This window comes from Rhinatrema bivittatum, chromosome 6 (assembly GCF_901001135.1).
Source record: "Rhinatrema bivittatum chromosome 6, aRhiBiv1.1, whole genome shotgun sequence".
In the NCBI taxonomy this organism is placed as follows: Eukaryota; Metazoa; Chordata; class Amphibia; order Gymnophiona; family Rhinatrematidae; genus Rhinatrema; species Rhinatrema bivittatum.
In genome coordinates, this window is record NC_042620.1 from 207763982 (window position 1) to 207787437 (window position 23456).

A 23456-nucleotide genomic window follows, 5' to 3' on the forward strand; every position below is an offset into this window, starting at 1 on the left:
GCGCTTTGTCAGAAATTTGATATTTCACTGGATTTAACCGCCGCTTATCACCCACAGTCCAATGGGCAAACTGAAAGAATGAACAAAATGCTTAAACAATTCTTGCGGTCTTATGTGAACACAAGACAGAGCGACTGGGCAGAGTTGCTACCCTGGGCAGAGTTTGTCATAAACTCCCATCCTGCCACAGCTACAGGATCCACTCCTTTCCAAGTCATTTACGATCGTCAACCACTACATCCTCTGCCGCTACCTCTGTCTGTGGCCTCACCAGCAGCTCAATCCACTGCAGCGGAATTACAACAGCTCTGGAGACAAACCAAGGAACTGCTCCTTAAAGCAGGCCAAAGAGCCAAGGAGAGGCACCTCAATTTCAACCTGGGGACAAGGTCTGGTTGAGTACCAAATTTCACCACCTCACGCTACCTTCGGCACACTTTGCACCTCGCTATGTCGGACCCTTTGCCATCCTCCGACGATTGGGGAATTTGAAATACAGCCTGAAACTACCTCCCATCCATGAAAATACACAATGCCTTTCACGTGGCACTGCTAAAGCTGCTTGTACTCTCTGAGTTTTCCAGTAAGACTCCTGAACCAGCAAATCTGGATGCTGAAGAGGACATTGAATACAAGGTTGATGACATCCTGGATGTTCACAAGAAAGGCAAGACTTGGGAGTATCTTATCTCCTGGGAGGGATACAGACCTGAGGAGAATTCATGGGAACCGTTTGTCAACATCATCGACAAGGACATGATCCGTCGTTTCCATCAGACGCATCCTTGGAAACCCAAACCCCCTGGAAGGAGGCCTGGAGGGGTCCCTTTGAAGGGGGGTACTGTTGCGCCTGGTCTCAGATGGCTGCGCCCTCTCTGTCTTACCTCTTTTTTCTCTCTCTCCTCTCCTCTGGGAAAGACGGCTGCCTCCACTTCACTTTGCCGACCTCCCCGGCGTCCCTGGACCAGCATGGGCAATTGCATTCACCAGGTTCTCTGAAGTCTCCTAGGGCGCACATCGCCCTTCCTTTTGAATAAGTCATGGCGGGAACCTCGGGGGCGTCCCCACCGCGTGCGCCACTACCTCCGGGTACTTAGCCTCCGATTTCCAACATTGTTACAAGTTAGCAAGGATTCCGGTCCAGCTAATTTCGACCACTTCTGAGTTGCTCGCTCACAGTTCCTACTCCTACAACCCTGCGGGTTTACGCTGTTTCTAGGACGCTCCGGGTACCCGCTCCTCGGGGGCCCTTCTGCTCCTATCTATCCTCCAGGGTTTCTTGCTCAGCAAAGGGCTCTCAAGACACCTGCTCCTCGGGGGTCTTGTTTCTTCTCCTTTGCTCCAGGTACCCTGCTTAGAAAGGACGCCCAGGTACTCGCTCCTTGAGGGCCTCGACCGTTCCTGTCTCTCCTGGGTTACCGCACCTCAAGGACCACGGTGCCGGCATTTGACCTGCCTCACTACCTGTTCTCCTACGGAAGCAATATCCTCGGCAGCAGTTACCAGCCTTATGAGTACCTCATTCTTCAGTCTTTCTACATTGTCTCACCACAGACCAGACCCTAGGCATACTCCGCTCCACGGACCACTACCGGGTCTGTCATCGCTGGCTTCACCACCTGTGACTGGGTTCTCGGGTTATCCTGCTCCGCGGAACACTATTGGACCCTTCACTTTCCAGCATCGGGTGAGAACTACTCTGCACTTATGTCGCCAGTACCAGGACTGAACATTACCGTCGGAGACTACTCTGTGGCTGAGGAGAGCTGTCTGCTCATCTGGCATTGCCCTATTGCTGTACAATAAAGCTTCCTTCTTCCTTGTGTTGCTTACTGAGAGTCTAGCCTATTGCTGTGGTTCCCCATGGGAGGAATCATCGACTCAGCAACCAGGGGTCCACAACCATGCCACAAACACAACCAAACACTGACTTTCCTAATTTTCTTCTTCTGGCCACAACTTCTCATTTCTGATTTCTAGATAACACCAAGGCTTTTTCTTCTCTTCCAGCCTGCAGAGATCTCCCCTGCAGTCACTGCTGATTCCTGGTCCCTTGACCTAATTCTATGAGGACAATGCAGAATTCTGTGCAGGAGGGGAATTCTGCACAAATTCTGTGCAACAGAGCAATGTAGAATTCCACCAAGAGTAAAAACTGCCTGCCCAATATGCGAGTAAACTTAGACATATACTGCCTGTTCACATGTAAGTTTACCTGGACTATGCAGAAGCATCCCAGGGGCAAAGCTGGGGAGATGTTTGGACTTTAGCACATATTTATTAAAAAATATGCACATAAATTTTCACAAAATATTTCCAAACACATAATAGCAGGTGTAATTTTGTGTAGGTAAATGTGGTAGGTTAACTTTCAAAGCACACTTATGCATGGAAGTCCGCTTTGAGAACTGCTATAACAAACACATATTTCGCCACATAATTTAGGTGGGCTGTTATAAAATTATCTCCAGAACAGCCAAACTTGCCCTATAAGTGCTTTCTATTTTTCTGCTTGCTTTTTGATCAGTTGTTCAACTCTATTGAAACAATTTCAGCTAGTTTTCTAACATCCACACGCCTTTCTTTAATCCTGATTCTTACTCAGCATCTTTCACATTAGCTACTGTTTACCCAATTCTAAGAAGTTAGGAAAGTTTATTTTCCTATTTCATAAGACAGTCAAAGGGAAATGTGAAATCTTTTAACATTTTTTTTTTTATAGTAAAGCACTGGAAATTCCTGATATCGTTAAACCCTTTTGCTGAATTGGCAGCTGCAATACAATCTTATTTCCTCATAAATTAATTTTGCATGCTTTGCCTAAAGACCATGAAATTCTGAATCCTTCCAATAAAGCTTTGAAATGTCAGTATTCTCACTGGAGTACTATGAGGTTGTCCTTGTTGGGGAAGTGGCAGATTAGAAGAGGTGATTTCCAAACAAAAGTTCAACCTTGGTTATTAAGCCACAGAGTAAAGTTTGCAAGCCTTTCAAAAATTAATAATTGTCAGAAAAGCTGCTAAAGTTTCAAAGTCCTGAAATGGAAGTATTGTATGCAGCTGCATATAAACCTGCCTGTAGAACAGACATTAGATTACCTGCTGGCACTCTGAAATGGCTTCTTCTTTTATGTCATTGCATAAAGCCCCTCTTGGATTTCTTCTTCTTTTCTCCTTGATGTCCTTAAGATTTGCTAAGGGGGGAAAGCTACTAGTGATACCTCAGGATGGCAGTCATTGGCTCAGTATGCGTGCTGTACTGGAGGAGCTCCACCAGAGAAAGCACAAAATAGAGGTTGTCATACCAGAAATCAACATCTTGATGAAACCTTCACAGGATTACACAGTGAGAACATACCCAGTGCCTTACTCAAAAGAACATTTGGAATTGCAGTTCAAAAGAATGAGTTTTAATATTTTTGCTAAAGAATCTTTCCTGCAGAAAATTCTCACACGGTATGAGCAGTTTTCAAATATCACCAAAATCATGCTCTCTGCTTGTAAGCACTTTTGCTTGAGAAGGAGTTGATCCAGACTCTGAAAGAAAGTAAATTTGATGCAGTCTTAGTTGATCCTGTCTTTCCCTGTGGAGAGATTGTGGCTGAGTATCTGTCCCTTCCTTCTGTTTATTTCATACGTGGTATCCCATGTGCATTGGAGAATGAGGCTTCTCAGTGTCCGAACCCTTCTTCCTATGTGCCAAGAATATTTACATCTTACACAGACCACATGACATTTCCTCAGCGCATGAATAACCTGTTGATGAACCAGCTGAATGCCTTGATCTGTCATTTTCTCTATTCATCATTTGCACATTTGGCCTCTGAGTTTCTCCAGACAGATGTGACAATCATCAGGCTCTTCAACCGTGGCTCTCTCTGGCTCTTGAGATATGACTTTGTGTTTGAGTATCCCCGGCCGGTGATGCCCAACATGGTCTTCATTGGAGGCATCAACTGCGCTCATAGGAAGGCTTTATCTCAGGTTTGTGCTTTCTTAACTTACAATAGATTATTGTACTTAACAATTCTGTTTAATAAGTGATAATGAAACCTTTTACTAACAGGGAGATTTACTATATTGCAATATTTTACTGTGGGAGGGGATTCCTGTGATATTTGGCCTCTCCCTGGCAAAATATCGTTGCTATTTTCCTGTGATATTTTTTATTGTGTGAAAACCAGCAATAAAAAATATCAAGAGGAAATGGGGGAAAATGGGCAATGGCGGCAACTTTTGCCAGGGGCACAATCTTGTCAAAGGGCCATATGGCCCAAAAATAAGCCCCCTTATCACTGTTCAAAAATTCCCTCACGGAAAGAAAGTGGGCACGTAAAATAGCTAGCAGTAAACCTACTCGTTCAAGGGAAATTCTAAGAGAGATGCATGTGCATAAAATCCCAGATGCCTATGCAAGTAGCGCTTATTCATGCTAGAGCTATTTTATAAACATCGCACATCCAAGCGTAAGTACTGATGTGCAAACATCTTTGCTCATGTAAAAAAAAAAAAAGGGGCGGGTCACAGGCATTCTGGGGTAATTTACGCACGAGTTGCGATTTTATAACCTGTGAACACAGCGCCCATATGGCTGTTACATGTAAATGATTACGTCTGCTATTTATCAGGTAATTAGTCGGAATAAAACTCTGTAGCCCAACACTGACAGGATGAGGGATCTGGGTAAACTGAGGGGAGTGCAGGCTGAAAAACCAGAGGGGTTTTAATGACCTAGAGATAGATTGGGCAACCTGGTGGACTAATTGATAAAACTGGTAATTTCCTTCAAGTGTGCATGTTATAAAATGTGCACATTTGTATGTGTAAAAGATGACAAATCCTAAGGAAAATACCCAAATAACAGTTCCTCTGCATAAAATTGGTAACACACATATGTGCGCTAGGCATATTTTATATAATGTGTGTGCACTTGCACGGACGATATAAAATTCAAGCGCATGCGTGCTTCTGCCCACATACGTGCATAAATGTGCATACGCGTGCTTGTTTTAAAATTACCATCATAATGCTGATGACGTTTTCATGTAAGTGGTTTATAAAATAGTGATTTACACATGTACGTGCAAACCATGCCCCCGACATGCCTCTTTCTTTCTGCGTGCATTTTCTTGTGAAGGTGAATATATGCGCATATGTGAGCGATTTAGAAAATATGGATTACATGCGAATGCTTTAATGCATGTATATGTTAATATCTACACACAGAGGGCCTGATTTTAAAAAGCATTTACTCAAGTAAAACTGGGTTTTACTCAAATAAATGCACTTTACTCAAGTAAGTGGGCTTTAGAAAACTGCTACAATAGTATGTTACATTTATGCTTGAAAATCCTTTGAAAATTACCTCCATACTGTTTTGAAAATTTACTCCTAAATAAGTGGGAGGAGGTAAAATATTCTAGTCTTCCTGCACTGCATTGGGGAACTTTTTAGGTGTTCTAGGCTGGGGGTTTTCACAAATATTTTTCTTTAAGTCAGGGGAGGAGAAATGGAATTGGCCCCACTTACACTGCTAAATCTTTAAGACAAGGGGGGAGGTTATTTGATTTTCTTATTAACCAATATTTAGCAAACTGGTGAAGGGCAAAGTTACCTGGATAACTTTACCCTAATAACTTAAGTGGAGTATATTCAGTGGAATTTATTTAGCTAAATTTTACCTGGATATCTTGGCTGTTTTCTGGGTGTGATTTTTGAATTTTTTAAAAACTGGCTGTGGCACTAATTTTGAAACAGACTTTACCTGCCATCTCTTTTAAAAACTTAGAAAATCCTTTAAGACTTGAATTTGAATTTGAAATGACTTCTGTCTAATTTACCTAGACATTCCTGTAAAAGTATTTCTATAAAAGAAATATTCTTGGGGCAATTTTCAAAACTGTTTTCAAACAAAGTCCATGGATACTTTTAATTGTGGGCTTTGTACCGCCTTTCAAAGGGAGTGTAGGAGCATACTTTCCATTTGAAAATTATTCTAGGAAAAATATCCACAAACAATTGTACCTGCTTTTTCTGCAGGTACTTTTTCCAAGGAAAACAATATGTCATCCATAGCAGCACGGGGTTACGCATCCCTCAGATCCCGGTGGGCACTGCCATGGCCTGCCCATGCCCTGTCCCTCCACTTTTTCGTCTAAGTTTCTTCACGTACCGGGAGATACGTGCGTGGCTGCGGGACTATGAAGATCTGTGCAGCATGTGAGAGGCCCAGCCTGGATTTCACGCGCACAGGGCTTTTAAAATTAGCCCTATAGGTTTGAAAATAATAAGTTACATACACTGTTGCATTCCCCACCCTATTTCTTGTCCCTAGAAACACTAAGCTCAATATGGGTAATATGCATGCATTGTGGAAGAATGCGTGTACAATTTTGAAAACATAGCACAGTTTAAAGGTCCACGGATACTTTTGTATCCACAAATCTTCAAGCTAATTTTCAAAGAGAAACCACATGCATAAAAATTAGTGTATATGCATGTGACTGGGCTACGCTAGTCACTAAAATTTTATGTGATTTTTTCTATTCAAAGGGAATGACAGTAACTTTTAAACAGGCGCACATTTGGCGTGTGCTCATTGGCTCATGCCCAGGGATGCAAGCATTTTATAACAAATGTGAGTATATATGCAAATATTATATAATAGCTTTATCGCTGCGCGCAATTTTAAGTGGATGCGTGCCTATGAACGCAAATACCACTTCTACCATGTAAAAGTGGGGAGATTTTAAAAGACATGCGTACCAACACCTTACTAGTTTTATCAGTTCGTTCCTAGTTCACCAGGAAAAGAATAGGACTTCCAAACCCCTCTAGTTTAATAGCCTCCCTTCTCCCCTGTTAGCTCCGACACTCAAAACCCTGCCCGATCTGTCTCTTTGTCTTTATTTTATTACTTGCACGTCATCCATAGCAGAAGTAAAGTTACGCAGCAGGGGACTCTGGAGTGCGCCTGGGTGCGTAAGTATTTACACGCAGATCTCAATGCGAAATCCTGGAACGCCCATGCCTCGCCCATACCACGTCCATGCCTTGCCCCTTTTTTGGAACTTTTTTGTTTGCGTGCGTAGCAGAAAGTACGCATGTATGCAGGTGGCTTTTAAAATATGCTCAGCGCACACCAGCTTGACTTGTGCATGTATCTTCCAGTTGTGGTGTGCGCCAGGCTTTTAAAATTTACCTTAATAATTTTGCTTCCTCCCATTGCTATAGCCCCACATTTTGGAAGGACAGGCTTTTTGAGGTTATATAGTATGCTGGAGCATGCCCAGTGCTTTAGTGGGTTGGAGAGAGGGCATATGATAGACAAAGAGATAGGAGTCACAACTAGAGATTTCTCCAGGACCACAAAGCAAGAGGGTTTATAGAGCAGCTAGAGATTAGCCCTAGATTTTAGGCGAGAAAGTGAGGAGCTGAAACTTTCCAAGGGCTTCAATAGAGAGAGGACTGAAGAGCAGATATTTCCACAAGATCTCAAAGCAAGGTTGTTGAAGAGCTGGTGATTTCCCCTGGATCTCACAGAAGGCAATTCAAGAATTTTGGTGAAGAGATTTTTGAGGAAGAATTTTGTGAGATTTTTAACTTTTGACTAATGAGTGAATGAATGAAGGACATATCCCTGGTATCTCAAAGGGTTGGGACAAAGATCTTTTGACCCATTTGACCAGTTAACAGATTTGGTGAAGAGAAGGATATAGAGTTTTGAGCCAATAACTCAAGAGACTTGTATTTTTGAGAGTTTGAATTACAGTTGAAGAGTTTAATTTTTTTGAACCTAGTTTATATATTTTGCTTGGAGATAATTTTTCTTCTTTCAGCCCATTTCATGCCAGAACTGGAGTTATACTCTAGTTATCGCACTCTTACTGGTGAGGATATTTTCAATCAAGATGAAGGTGCAAGAGCAAGAAGGGAAGTGAATAGAAAAAGGATGGACAGAGAAACCATTTGCTTTTTATTTATAACTGGATATTTCTTGATTCTTATTTTTTACATCTTGACTTGGATCCTCTTCTTTAAGTTACAAAAGACTCTTTTATTTGAACACCAACTATAGACTCCAATGTTTTCTTTCAATATTACCCTTGTGGACTTACTAGGGAATGAATGGACCCTTTTGTGATTTCTGGTTTCTCCCTGAGGTAATAATTTTAGCTTCCCTAATTTTTATTTTTTTTTTAGTTTTAAACTTCAAGTTTATTGAGCAACTTAGTCCCATTCAAACAAGACCAGTGATACATTGCAGGTCTCATAACAGAGCGTTACTGCTCCAAGAAACAACAAGAAGTAAATATGATCAACTGACGCACCAAAGAGAATACATATCATTCTAATGAGATGACATATACATTGCTCATAATATTCCACATTTTCCTTTCATCCCCCAGCCCACCAATCCCTTCCCCTCTTTACCCATAATATTCACAAAACAGAGCATAGTGAGTGATAAGAATGGCAGTTTTTGTCTTGCAGTCTGAATCACAAAAAAACACACTGACACTGATTACAGCTTATGTGAACGTATGAAAAGCCATATTCTCTGTATCATATATGCACAAAATAATTCTTATGACATCTGACAAATAAACAAAACACAGAGGGGTAGATTTTCAAAGGGATACGTGCGTACCCCCCGAAAACCTACCCCAAACCCCACCCCCCTGCGCGCGCCGAGCCTATTTTGCATAGGCTCGGCGACGCGCGCAAGTCCCGGGGCTTGCATGGAGGGGCGTGACGCGGCGTGTCCGGAGTGACGCGGCATTTTGGGGGCGTAGTTCTGGCCTGGGGGCGTTCCGGGGGCGTGACAGCGGTCCCTGGACCAGCCCCCGGACCAGAATATGGAGCGCGGCAGCCGGCCCGGCACGTGCAAAGTTACGCCTGCTTCCAGCAGGCGTAACTTTCGGGATAGAGGTAGGGGGGAGGTTTATATAGGGCTGGGGGGGGTGGGTTAGGTAGGGGAAGGGAGGGAAAGGTGGGGGGAGGGCGAAGGAAAGTTCCCTCCAAGGCCGCTCCGATTTCGGAGCGGCCTTGGAGGGAACGGAGGCAGGCTGCACAGCTCGGCACGCGCAGGCTGCCGATTTTGGGCAGCCTTGCGCACGCTGACCCCGGATTTTAATGGCTACATGCGTATCTATTGAAATCCCGCGTACTCTTGTTCGCACCTGGTGCGCAAACAAAAGTACGCATGTGCGCAGATTTATAAAATCTGCCTCTGAATATAAGAATTTATAATATAATCTATTAGATACCAAAGATTATATGTATATGAAAAGCAGTAGCAAAAGATATTTACAGTGACACTTCCCTCACATGTTCCCAGGTGCAAGACAGTATTATGAACAAACAGGAACTCAGTACTGAAAATTGAATCTCAGGTCTTCGGGTGGCTAATGGTGCTTTTCTTACCGAATCTGATCTTCATCCTGATCCTCTCAGCATTTTTGCTATATTTTGAGCTTCCTGCCCAACTATTCTGTGTGAAGCTGCAGCTGTTCTATTCCTAACCTGCTTCTAAAATAATCTTAGTTATTCAGGAAATTACCTTGTAGCTAGTCTGTGAGTTCTAGTTCTGCTTGTCCCACCTTTTGTGTACATTTGTCTTCACATTCACTAATTGCTAGAACAATTTCTACACACTACAGAGTTGGATAAAAAGAGACATATGTCACCCAATAATAGAACAGTCAACATTCCAGCTCTAATCTAAGCAATCACTCTACCCCAACCTCGCACTCAATGGAGTAAAGAAACAAATCACAGGATTCCAAAACTTTTGCAACATCTCAAACTGTCCCTGAACTTGGGTTGGAATGCCATCTAATTTAACCGCAATCACAAAAATATAGAGACTCCCTGGCTGAGGGACATCCACAAAATTACAAATGTATGGGACCATGGCATTAATGTTCATGGGTTCCTCTTCCCTGTGGGGACAGTCTCTGGCAAAATGGCCACAGTTGAAACATGGGGGCCCCGCTGAGGTTTCCCCTTAAGGTATAAAGTCTCAGAGATGTGCTGGTAGGTCCACTGAGTGACCTGTTCAATATATCCCTGGAAAAGGGAGTGGTGCAGAGTGACTGGAGAAGAGCAGTGGTGGTCCCGCTTCACAAGAGTGGGAGCACAAAGGAGGCTGGAAATTATAGGCCAGTTAGCCTCACTTTGGTGGTGGGAAAATTAATGGAGACTCTGCTGAAAGAAGGATAATGAACTACCAACAATCTGATGGGTTGCTCAATCTGAGACAGCATGGATTCACCAAGTGAAGGTCCTGTCAGATGAATCTGATTGATTTCTTTGATTGGGTAAGTAGAGAATTGGATCAGGGAAGAACGCTTGATGTGGTTTACTTGGATTTTAGTAAAGCCTTTGATATGGTCCTGCATAGAAGACTCATGAACAAAATGAGAAGCTTGGGAATGAGCACCAAGGTGGTGGCGTGGATTACAAACTGGTTGTCGGTTAGAAGGCAGCATGTGATGGTAAATGAAACCTACTCTGAAGAGAGAATGGTGTTAAGTGGAGTGCTGCAGGGATCGGTGTTGGGACCAGTTCTGTTCAACATCTTTGTGAGTGACATTGCGGAAGGGATAGAAGGAAAGTTTGTCTTTTTGCGGATGATACTAAGATCTGCAACAGAGTGGACACACCAGAAGGAGTGGAGAGAATGAGACATGATTTAAGGAAGCTTGAAGAGTGGTCGAAGATATGGCAACTGGGATTTAATGCCAAGAAGTGTAGATTCATGGATCTGGGATGAGGTAATCTGAAAGAACTGTATGTGATGGGGGGAGGGGGGGGGAAGCACTGCTGTGCACTAAACAGGAGAGAGACCTTGGGGTGATAGTGTCTAGTGATCTAAAGATGGTGAAGCAAAGTAACAAAAACATAGATACCATGGATACCCTAGAAGAAACAACATTCCCCCTACGGCTTAATTTAATTTATTTTTTGATCATGATCGGCTAATGTGTACTTTTGTAAGAAATAGTATGTTGTTCCAAGGTTACATTGTTATGGTTTTACTTTATTTTATTCTTCATACATCGTTTTGTTTTAATGTTTTATTGTATCGCCCATCTGAGTTCTTTGTAAACCGGCATGATGTGCTGCACGAATGTCGGTAAATAAAAGTTAATAAATAAATAAATAAAATAAATAAATAAACAAGGCGATAGCTAAAGCTAGAAGAATGCTGTGCTGCATAGAGAGAGGCATATCTAGTAAGAAAAAGGAAGTGATAATCCCTTTGTATAGGTTCTTGGTGAAGCCTCACCTGGAGTACTGTGTTCAGTTCTGGAGATCGTATCTCAAAAGGGACAGAGACAGGATGGAGGCGGTCCAGAGAAGGGCGATCAAAATGGTGGGAGGTCGCCATCAAATGACTTATGAGGAGAGGTTGAAGGACCTAAATAGGTATACCCTGGAGAAGAGGAGGAACAGAGGAGATATGATACAGACCTTCAGATTCTTGAAATGTTTTAATGATGCACGATCAACAACAAACCTTTTCTGCTGGAAAAAAAACCAATAGAACTAGGGATCACGAAATGAAACTCCGGGGAGGATGACTCAGAATGTCAGGAAATATTTCTTCATGGAGAGGGTGGTGGACGCCTGGAATGCCCTTCCGGAGAAGATGGTTAAGACAAAAAATGGTGCAAGATTTCAAAAGGCATGGGATAAACACTGTGGATTCCTAAAGACAGGGGGAGGGGAATGAAGTAAGAGGCATAGGGGTAACTTGCTGGTGTGGTGGATGCTACTCTTACAAATAAACCTTCATACTGTTGATGCAACTCCATCATTGCTTGCTGCTTCAACGGCAGGAGGAAAAGAGGAATCGGATTCAGACAACAACCAACAAGGACATTGAACTGTACAGTCTGGGAAAACAAATAAGCATGGGGGTAACTTGCTTGATTTGGCGGTAACTACCCTTAACCAAAAAACCTGATACTACACTTCTGATGCAACTCCAATATTACTCTCTGCTTCAACTGCAGGGTGTGAAAGGAAATTGAACTCAAACAGTAACCAACAAGAGCCCTGACCTTGGTGGTCTGAGTAACTGATAAATATGGGAAATTAATAACTATGGGAGCTTGCTGAGCAAACTGGATGGGCCATTAGGTCCTTCTCTGCCGTCACTTCTATGTTTTCGGAAGAGGCAGAGAGCGATGGTTTGAGTATTGTCTTCTGGTGGTGTTAATGGATCATCTTCCACTGCCCTCCTAAACCCCTCTCCCATGCTGTTTTTAAAAGCCAGGATATGCACATGCAAGAGCTCATACATACTCAAACAGGAGCATGAAATGGAGTCTCTTCTTCACTTCAAACTGCTGGACTCTCCCCCAGCTGAGATACCCTTTCTTGGAGGGGTCATCTGTCTGGCATATGACAGCGCCTGACCAAGCTGTATAACAGAGTTGACCAGTGCTGCTGACCTGACTTTCTCAATTGGATGATCCAATTTCTAGGCAGAACTGCTCTGCTGAAGGTTTAAGATCTGCTCTTATACACACACACACCCCTGGCCTGTATTGTCTTAGGTCAGTTTTGATTATGGAGAGAAGTTGTTATTCCTTCAGAAGGGCTTAGTTATACAGCTGTGCTGGCAGACCAGATAACTCAGTCATGCATTGCTATTTTGGCCAAAGTTCATCATCTCTCTATCTCAGCTGAAATACAGGTCAAGCATCCATTTTGTGAAGTCAGAATTCATATTTTGCTACATACAGTAGTGAAATTTCAGATATCCTCCTACACTGCTACCTAGTCACCAAACTTGCTTGATCTCTGCCTCCTTCGACATCTGCTTAGACACTAACCTTGCTAGTTCTCTGCCAACCCTGACCTTTGCCTGTTCTTGAGGCTGTTTGAATTCCACCATTCAGGACTTCAGACTGCCGTGGTCCTGTGTGACTTCTAGTTCCTTGCACCCACCAGAGAAGTCCTAGTGGCTGCCAGAATCTGTGGGCTCAACCCAAGGGGGAGGGGGCCAGGCAGACAGAAGACCTTGTCTTGCAGTGTGTCAGCTGCTCCTACTAGGGCCTAGTCCATGTTCACAGGCCCCAGGCTGTATCAATCTAGCAGCGGCCCAAGAGCTCACATTCACCAGAGCATGACACTTAGGGCCTCATTTTCTAAAGTATCACAGGCTTGTGATACTTTAGGTAATGAGGGGCGGGGCGGTCCTGCGCTAGCCGGCAGTGATCGCATCGCTGTGGTGCGATCGCTGCCAGTTTTGCACCCAATAGAGCCACCATAGAAGGTGTAGCTATTGGCGCAAACTCGGACGCAAAAAGGCCCTTACCTTTTCACCGTCTGCTGCGTCTTCGCGGAGTCGGCCCCGGTGATGCCCCGACTCCTCCTCTTCTGGGGCTGACTCTGCCCCCATCCTGGTATCATACACGATAAGGGACCTTTTGCATGCGAAATGTCCCTTATCGCGTGTGAGCCACTTGGGAAATGACCCCCTTAGTGACCTATGCAGTGTCATCTCCTGTAACCCTCTGTGACTTTTATCTGTCTACTGTTCCTTTACTTTGTTTTTAACCTACTATGGATGTTTTATTGTACCCCTTCTTGAACTATGGAAGGGCAGGTAAGAAATGTTTGAAATAAATAAATACCTTCTTGGCTAACATACTCTAAACCAGTGGTTTGCAAGCCTGTCCCTTAAGGACCCCCAGCCAATTGAGTTTTCGGTATATACACATTGAATATACATGGATTATATCAGAATGTAATAGAAACAGAACATTCAAATATATCTCATGCACATTCATTGCTGATATCCTGAAGACCAGAGTGGTTGGGTCATCCTCAGGGATTGGATTGAGAACCAATGAAGCAGACTATTCTCTGTAGCCGCATTATAAATATGTAATTATTTTTTCAGTGTTAAGTAAAGATTTCTATTTTCTTTTTAATTTCATTTCCCCATTAATTCTTATGGATTTGGAGCATATATGTGCTTTTGAAGGGATTCAGAAGAGGCTATTTGGTTATTGAAGTATTGGCAAGCATCTTTTTTTACTATATATTGCAATCACAGTTTGAATATGCTCAGGACGTTTTTTCTGCCCAACTCCAAATTTTGCTGACTTGCCATATATACCATAAGGGATAGTGAGGCTGAAAATGTATTATTTATTGTGTTCAGAGCAAGGGCCAGCTAAGGGGTGTGTTATGGATGTCTGTGACTTTTCTGATACACAGTCTCTGAACTACATAGTTTTAAACTTAGGCTATGGTTATTTTTATTCATTGCTGTCAAAGGAAAATTTTCTAAGTCCTGAATCTGGGAGACTCAAGCTCGTAATTGGTGAAATAATGTTTAATATGTTTAACTCCTTTGATATTTTTCTGTGGCTATATCAAAAAACAAGAATGGCATTCCTAACAGAAGTTCCAGTACCAAGCGAATATTCTGTACAATGTATGGAGAAAGAGAAGAAAATCTTTCTCCTTGCTCATTGTATCAGAAAAACTGTGTATTTATTGAATTATGATTATGTTTTGAAAACTATTTTCTTTAACTGGTATATTTTTAGATTACTGATGTATTGTTTTAATTGTATTTTTTATGTATTTGAATACTCTGTAAACCGATTTGGGTTGAACCTTGGTTTAAGTAAAGCCATATATATATTTATAATGTAGCATAATATAACATTAAGCTGCTGATTATCAGTACTAGTTACCTAAGCCGCACTGAGCCTACTCCAATTTTAGCGCAGGTTTTTCAGTGCTAATCTTACTCAGGCATGTAATATGGGTTTTAGTTCCTAAAAAACTATGCTACAAAAGCTGCGGTATGCTTATGTGTGCATGCAAAAAGAGGGTATTAGCTACAACAGGGCAATGTAGTGAACTGCATTAGCAGGGAGATATTTTAGCACTTGTTTAATGCAGGAAATATAACACCTGGGTCAGGGCAGAAGTAAAGTCACATTTCTGGTGGCCATTTTAGTCCATTGTGTGATATGTGTAGGTTCTTCTCTCGGCTTTTCTGTGGCAAACATGGATTCCGTATTTTTTGTTTTTGTTTTTGCGTTTTGGTAATTTTGCAGGTGAACCAAAGATAGAGTGGCAGAGCTTTAGAGAAAAAAAAGAAAGAGGGAAGAGAGAGAAAGAAGACACTTTATTGCCAAAGAAGAAAGGAGGAGCAGGCTATCCTGGCTCAAACTGTTCACAGAAGGGCACGTAAGAGGCATATATGTTACTTGAGGACATCTCTTCTGGGGAGACAGATTCGGTGCAGACATATAGACTGAGCTCCAGGGCAATTCTCTCTCTCTATGAAGAAATCAGAGATGGTACTGAACCTCTAACCGATCGTGGACAATCCATTCCAGGTCATGGTCAAGCTTTTCAGTACTTTGCATTTTCTTGCCACTGGCTCTTTACTGAATGAAGTGGCTGTAGTAGCCGGTATGGACCAGTCAATGTTTTCAAGGCATTTCTGCCCGGTACTGAAAGCCATTATTTATTTATTTATTTTATTTATTTAAGGTTTTTATATACCGGCAATCATGAGAACATATCTTGCTGGTTTACATGAAACGGGAGTGCATTAAATACAACAAACTAGAACTGTGGTGATCGAAGGAAACACTTACAATTAACAAGGGTCGCAGAACTTGGAGAAGGAAGAGATAGGAAAGAATAAATGGTTAGGCAATATACAAATTAAATAAAATACTATGTACAAATGGCATGGTTAATGGCTGAATGTTTTAAGGAGTCCTTGGATTGTGACCTTGGATTGTGTCATTAGATTGTGTCTGGGAAAGCTTGCTTGAATAACCAAGTCTTAAGTCTTTTCCTAAAAGTTAGGAGGCAGGGTTAACAGGTCAGGGAATACATCAACTATCCACAGCATCTTCATTGATGTGACTCCATTTTATCACAGGCCTTTCATCCTTGGGCTAGAGTTTCCCCACATCAGTGTGGAAATCCCTGGTCCAAGGAGACAAGGCCGATGATGCCCATGACAGGCCCTGTATCCTTGGGTCAGGGATTTCCACACCATAGTGGTTAGCCCAAGGTGGAACAGCCTGTGATGCCCATGACAGTCCTTGGCCTAAGGAGGCACAGGCTATGATGCCTGTAACTTGCCAACAACAACAAAAAAAAAACCCAACACAAGAAACATTTTCAGATTGTTTATTTCAATTCAAAAGTAATTGCAGGGGTAAAAATGTAAAATTGACTTCAAAGCAATTGCATAAAATAAAGGCTGCATATTTACCTAGAGTCTAGTAACATTTGAAGAGCCACTCTGACAGCCTTGGAAATAGATCACAGAATGCAAGGAAGCATAGGCAGCGAAAGTCCATAAATGCAATCAACATATACATAAGCTGGAGAAACATTTGGAAGACCCATGCAAAAGTGGACACATCTGAAGGAAGAGCAAAGCAGTAGCGATGAGCGAGCAGGGGGTGGAATCACATTTCTACAAACTGCAGTGATAAGCAGTGATGATGTGCCCACCTGCAAAAAGAAGTGAAAGAAAAATAAAAGTAAGAAATGCAAATCAGAAGCCTAGAGATGTACTGTCCAGTGCTCAAGGATAGTGCTTTGGAATGTCGGAGTGTAACTACTCAAAGGAAGAGAAGAGAGAAACATTGGTGGTGGGTAGAGCCATAGCAGAGATGAGGGGGAGAAGCATATATGTAGAGATGAGGTGTCCAAGTTGAAGAAGCATCTGCGCTACCTGCAAAAAAGAAGAAAGTAAAGAAACAAAAGTGAGAAAATGCAAATCTGAAATCCACTGGCCTGATCTCTCTCTCACCATACCACCACCAAGTCCCGATGTTAGAAAAATGATCCATGACTCCTTTCTCCAACCCCTTCTCCTCAGAGAAGGTAGGTTTACCTGCTTTCTGCTAAATGTGGTCTTTCTACCACTTACTCACACAAATCTTAACCTCAGTAGAAACATTTTTTGCTTTATATAGGTACAGTTTTTGTAGGACCTTCATGACCTCAGTTTGCAAATAGTCACAAACTGGAAAGACCTCTGATCCAACTTTATTATTTTTATTTTCCAAATTCACTAGGAGTAACAACTTTTTATAAGAATTTTTATCTATTTACTTAAAAAGTTATGAAAGTCCCCAGGGCAAAATAGATCATTTCCTATTGTTTCACGAAGAAATGAGAGCATAGTGATATCAAACACTTAACTTAAATGTCCAGTCCGTACATCACCCCGACATGGCCATGTTTCAATTGATCTCTGCTTCAGGGGGTCTTCACATCCAGGTTAACCTTGCTCTCTGTCACTGCCTTTGCATTCCTAGCGTCCAGATCTATCCCCGATAATTTAACCTATAACTTTGAGAGTATATAAAAGAAACTTACAAAATGGCGTCAAACTCGTTTTCATTTGTGACGTCAACCAGGACGTCAAACCCTTGGGTGTTTAAATCAGAGTATACCAGCTGATGACCTCATTAAGTCCTTTAGGCGCAATCACATCCAAAGTGAAAATCCAAAACTGTTCTCTTGTTTAATAGGTTTAATCCATCTCCTCCGCGAGATGAAACATTGACTTTTTCCAGAATGAACCATCTTAAGTCACAGAATTGATGATTTTTCTCAATACAATGAAATGCTAAAGGCGCAGACAACTTCTGGGTCTTAATGCAACTTTTATGTTCTACCAATCTTGTACGAATTTTACACTTGGTACGACCCACATACAGCATATTGCAGGGATACTGTATGATATAAATATCATTGGAAGAATTACAATCAGTGTTGTGATTCAAAAAAATCTTGCAGTTCAAACCCGGCACCTGCCAGACTGAACCTTTTATACACAGACCGCACATCTCACAAGCGCCACAAGGCAACGTGCCTAAATGACATCTTTGTTGAGTATCCTTGGTTAAAGGTGGAACAGCTCGGACAACTTTATCACGAAGATTACGCTGTCTTGCAAATGAAATCTGTGGAGTAGTCTGTAGGACCTGATGTGAAGACACAATTTCCCAATGTTTACATAGAATGTTAACAACATCTTGTGCTTTATTACTAAAATGTAATACAAACACTGACCGCTCAAAATCCCTGGTGGATTTATAACCAAGATGAAGCCTACGATTGGCAAATAACGCACGTTTAAATGCCTTTTTAATGACCGAATGGGGGTAACCACGTTCACTGAATCGCCTCCACATTACTTTGGATTGAACTTTGAAACCATCCACCAAAGAACGTAGTCTTAGAAGGAGGAACTGACTAATGGGTAAGCTGTCTTTCAGATGTCTAGGGTGACAACTTGAATACTTGAGAAACTGATTCTGATCCGTCTTCTTTCTATGTAAGGTGGTAGATAACCGATCTCCATTTTTTGTGATGACAATGTCCAAAAATGCTAAAGAAAAAGCACTAAATTGAACTGAAAATTTTAAATGGGGACTTTGTTCGTTTAACCATGTCACAAAGTTATTGAGCTCAGCACAAGAGCCCACCCAAATGAAGAAGATGTCATCAATATATCAGCACCAAAATTTAATGTTTCTGAATCACAACGAAGGATAAATCACATTCACCTCGAAATCAGCAACAAATAAATTCGCTATATCTGGGGCTACTGTGGCCCCCATTGCTACCCCTTTTACTTGTAGGTAAAAATTATCTTCAAACATAAAGACGTTTTTGAATAGGACCAGCTCCAAAAGAGATTTAAGAAAGCCCGTAGGTACCCTATGTGGACGTTCACGTAATTTAATAATCTTTAACATAAGATCAAAAGCCTCTTGCTGAGCAATATTAGTATACAGTGACTCCACATCTAGAGTAACTAGAATACAGTTTTGAGGTAAAGCTTCCACATTCTCAATAAGGGCCAACATTTGAGTAGTGTCCTGAATGAATGACTCAGTTTGTGCTACAAATGGTTTTAAAAAATAGTCCAAAAAATTCAATAAGGGTTCTAAAATAGAGCCTCTACTAGCCACGATCTGTCATCCAGGAGGGGCTTGCAAATCCTCATTTCTTCGTGAAACAATAGGAAATGATCTGTTTTGCCCCGGGGACTTTCATAACTTTTTAAGTAAATAGATAAAAATTCTTATAAAAAGTTGTTACTCCTAGTGAGTTTGGAAAATAAAAATAATAAAGTTGGACCAGAGGTCTTTCCAGTTTGTGACTATTTGCAAACTGAGGTCATGAAGGTCCTACAAACTGTACCTATATAAAGCAAAAGATTTTTATACTGAGGTTAAGATTTGTGTGATTATTTGTTAGTTTCCTCAGATTTCTGAGGTATTCTGGGCTATTTTGTTTGATTTGTCTTTCTACCACTGCCAGAAAAGGTGCTAGCCTACAGTTACTTGGCATTGATTTAATCCTTTCACTTTCAAAGAAGGGACCAATCTCTAATCAGAACTAGGTGACCAATTCACATTCAAAAGTTCTGGAGTAGTGAGAGGGAAATGGGGCTGGCAGGATACATTTTTTTTTTACATCTCAACTTGGTGTGTGTGTGTGTGTGTGGAGGGGGGGTGACTGGGGCTGCAATGTGTGGAGGGTCCCTGTAGAGGAGATTGTCAGCCAGAACTCATTTTCAGGGCTAGCATGTTTAGATTTAGCTGAAATTAGGCTTAATTTGGCTAGCAAAGTAGGTGCTCAGACTTTTTTTTTGTATTATTAACATCTGTGTATTTCAGACCAAATGGTCCTGCAGGCATTATCTCGCATCTTATTCTTTATTTCTGTCTTACTGTAGAAATGTAGTGACTGAAACCGTATTCTACTGTAAGCTCTTCCAGGGAGCACATCTGTAGTCATTTACTTAGGTTCCACTATAAATGTAACAGTCCACGGTGAAAATAAGTTTTCTCTCGCTCTTTCTGGGAACTATAACATTTAGTTCAGGGAAAATAATTCCCACAGATGGCCCTTCAAATGGGTTTATTTAAATAAAGCAAACACTGGGAGGGAAAAACATAAAAAATGATGATAGAAAAAACCTCAAAAAGCTTAGCTCTGTGTGAGCTCTGATTAGATATCATCTTGAGCATTTTGGAAAGGTGGGTCTAAATCTAATTAAGTAATTATATAAAAAAAAAAAGTGGTGGTTACCTCACTGCCTAGGGCCAAGCTAAACCCGTTGGCCCTTCAAAACAACAGTATAAACATTTACAGAGTGTTGAATCTCTTCTGATATTATTACTTTTCAGTTTGTCTTCCCAGTGTCCTCTCCATGTCATGGTCCAGCAGGCTGGCAGAGAGCCCCCACATCCCCGCAGCAGCGGACTGGTGAACTTCTGCCTAGCCAGCCCCCTCCCTCCTGCAGGTTGAGCCCATGGGTTCTGGGTGCTAGTAGGTCTTGTCTCTGGCTAAACATCATGGCTAGACTGGGAGCGTTTGTGCAGGTTGGGAGCTGGTCACAGTTATTGGCTGAGAGCTGGTCACATGTACTGGCTGATAGCTGGATACAGGCACCTACTGAAAGAATGGATACAGGTGCTGGCTGGTACTGGAGGCACAGGCTGGTACTGGCAGAGCAGGACTAGAGACGAGCTGAGTACTGTGGCAGTGTAGGACTGGAGACAAGGGTTGGATGTCTAGACAGTGCAGGACTGGAGACAAGAGCTGAGAACTGTGGCAGTGCAGGACAAGGACATTACAGGATAGAGAACACAGAAGGCCCGGAGACCACAAGGCAGGAAGCCCAGAAGCCACTATGAGGAAGGCCCGGAGGCTGCTAGACAAGACAGGAGGCCCAGAGGCCAAAAGGATAAGCAAAGCAGAAAGCCTGGAGGCCACAGGGCTAGCAAGGCAGAAGGCAACGCAAGGCCTGGGTAGGTCAGGTCAGAGAGTCAAAGTGACTCAGTGAAGAGGCATCGAGGAACTGGCCAGGCTGGGTTAAGGAGGGCTGAGGCTTAGGCATGATGTAATCAGTGAGGAGATAATTGGCAAGGAAATGAACAAGATTTGCTGAGGGCCCCTGGTGGAGGGAAGACTGTGCAGCAGGTTGAACCATGGCATGGGAAGACTCATCGCAGGCAAAACTGTAACACTCCACCAGTCTCCTTTAACTTTCTCTTCCTGATCCATCCTTTAGAATTAATCTCTTTCGGTGGAAAGAGTGATTCAAGAAGCCTGCTAAATAAAATAACTGAATCATAGACATGTAGCAGTTATCTTTGATCTGGTCAGAAATCTCCTAAAAATGTATTAGGACTCTTAAGATAATCATTTAAAACAAACAGTAAATATATGAAGCAAATCTCCTGAAGTATAAACTAGTTATCTCTAAAATATTTATTACCAAAATTATCTTTTCCTTAGTAAGTATAGCAGGGGTGGCCAGCTCTAGAAACATACATACATGACCAAAGAAAAGGACAGCATGACCTAACTAATCTGCCCAACTAATTTAGCTTTACAATTCATATCACTCCCTCAGAGATCCCCTGTATTTATCCCATGCTTTCTTGAATTCAGATACAGCTTTTATCTCCATCACCTCCACTTGGAGGCTGTTCCATGTGTCCGTTCCATGTGTCCATTACTTTCTCTGTAAAGAAATATTTCCTATGATTACTCTGAGTCTATACTCATTTATTTATTTATAAAATGTATGACCTGCTTTCCAGTTTTCAATAAAATCTTTCAAAGCAATGATGACGTTTATAATCAAAAACAGCAACAAAATCATACAGACAAAATAAAATAAAATGACATGACATTAAAACATCACCCCTTGTTCTACAGCCTTCATTCCATTGCAAGAGACTCACCTCCTGGTAAAGACAAAAACAGTGAAAGATTTCAAAAGGGCATGGGATAAACACTGTGGATCTCTAAAGGCTAAAGGATGGAAATGAAGAATAGGGTGCATGGGGATAACATGCTGGCGTGGAAGATACTACCTTTAACCATTAAGCCTTCATACTGTTGATGGAACTCCATTCATTGCTCTCTGCTTCATTGGCAGGGGGAAAAGAGGAAAAAGGGAATTAGATTCAGACAGAAACCAATAAGGACACTGAATTTTATGGGCTGGGAAAATAAACAAGCATGGGGGTAACTTGCTGATGCTGTCGTTACTACCCTTAACTATTAAGCCTGATACTTTTGATGCAACTCCAACACTGCTCTCAGCTTCGACAGCAAGAGGTAACGGGGAATTGGACTCAAACAGCAACCAACAGTCTGGGGGTGACCTGTATGGTGCGGCAGAAACTACCATAAGCTTGCTGGGTAGACTGGATGGAACATTTGGTCCTTTTCTGACGTCATTTCTATGTTTCTATATATGACGCCTTGGAGGTATTTAGATGTTTCTATTATATCTCACCTTTCCTCTGGGGGGGATGTTTAGATCTTTCAGTCTATACCTATTTGCTTTAGAACAAAGATTACTGACAATCTTAGTAGCCACTCTCTGGATCGACTCCAACCAGTTTATATACTTTTGAAGTTATGGTCTCCAGAATTGTACACAATATTCCAAATGAGGGACCTATACAAAGGTCCATGTTTTTGCTGACCATTCTTCTCCTTATGCAGCCAATCATCTTTTTGGCATTTGCCAAATTTCACCCCAACACTACACCTCTTCCTTGGATTTATACATCCTAAATGCACAACTCTGCATTTTTAGCATTAAATCTTAGCTGCCAAGAGTGACTCTGCATATAATAGCAAGGCAAGAGAGCTCTTCCAAACAGCACTTCAGGACACTGAATCTGGTCCGTCAACATAGTTGCAGAGCAAGACAGAGAACAGTGTCTCCAACATCTTCTCATTGGTGAGTAGAATCTGCTGAGCCACTGCCCTGAGCTCTTCCCCCCCCCCCCCCCAAAGGATTTTAAAAGCCAGTGTATACTTATTCAGAGGCCAATGCATACTAATTTAGTGGCATGAGTCCAGTTTTTATTTATTTATTTATTTATTTATTTATTTTACGCCTTTTCTATACTGTCGTTTGGTGGGGACCGTCACAACAGTTTACATTAAGGCACATAAAAGTAATGATACCACAATTTGTCCGTTTACATAGGTGCCATAAGGTTCGGTAACATAGTTTGTTATCAGTTCATTGTTAAATGTGATTAATCATGTCCATGTCTTTCCTTCTCAGTTTTAATTACAGAGCTAATTTTACAAATGTAACTTATCCATTAGTAATGGTGTGCTATATCTTAAAAACTACACACTTAGGGGCAGATTTTCAAACCGTGCGATTTGGCGTACTTTTGCTGGCGCAGCAGGCGCAAGCAAAAGTACGCGGGATTTTAGCAGATACGCGCGTAGCCGCGCGTATCCGCTAAAATCCTGGATCGGCGCGCGCAAGCCTATCAATTCCGTATAGCCGGCGCGCGCCGAGCCGCGCAGCCTACCCCCGTTCCCTCCGAGGCCGATCCGAAATCAGAGCAGCCTCGGAGGGAACTTTCTTTTGCCCTC

At 42.1% G+C, this 23456-nt stretch overlaps 1 protein-coding gene across 1 annotated transcript in view; it reads left to right on the forward strand.

The window, feature by feature from the left end:
• Positions 1–3049: 3049 nt before the first annotated feature.
• Positions 3050–23456, forward strand: part of UGT1A1 (UDP glucuronosyltransferase family 1 member A1) — a 44347-nt gene continuing 23940 nt past the window's right edge. Inside the window, 2 exon segments of the mRNA XM_029606497.1 lie at positions 3050–3499; positions 3502–3983. Of these exon segments, the coding sequence (XP_029462357.1) occupies positions 3115–3499; positions 3502–3983 (867 nt within the window). The 5' untranslated portion in view covers positions 3050–3114.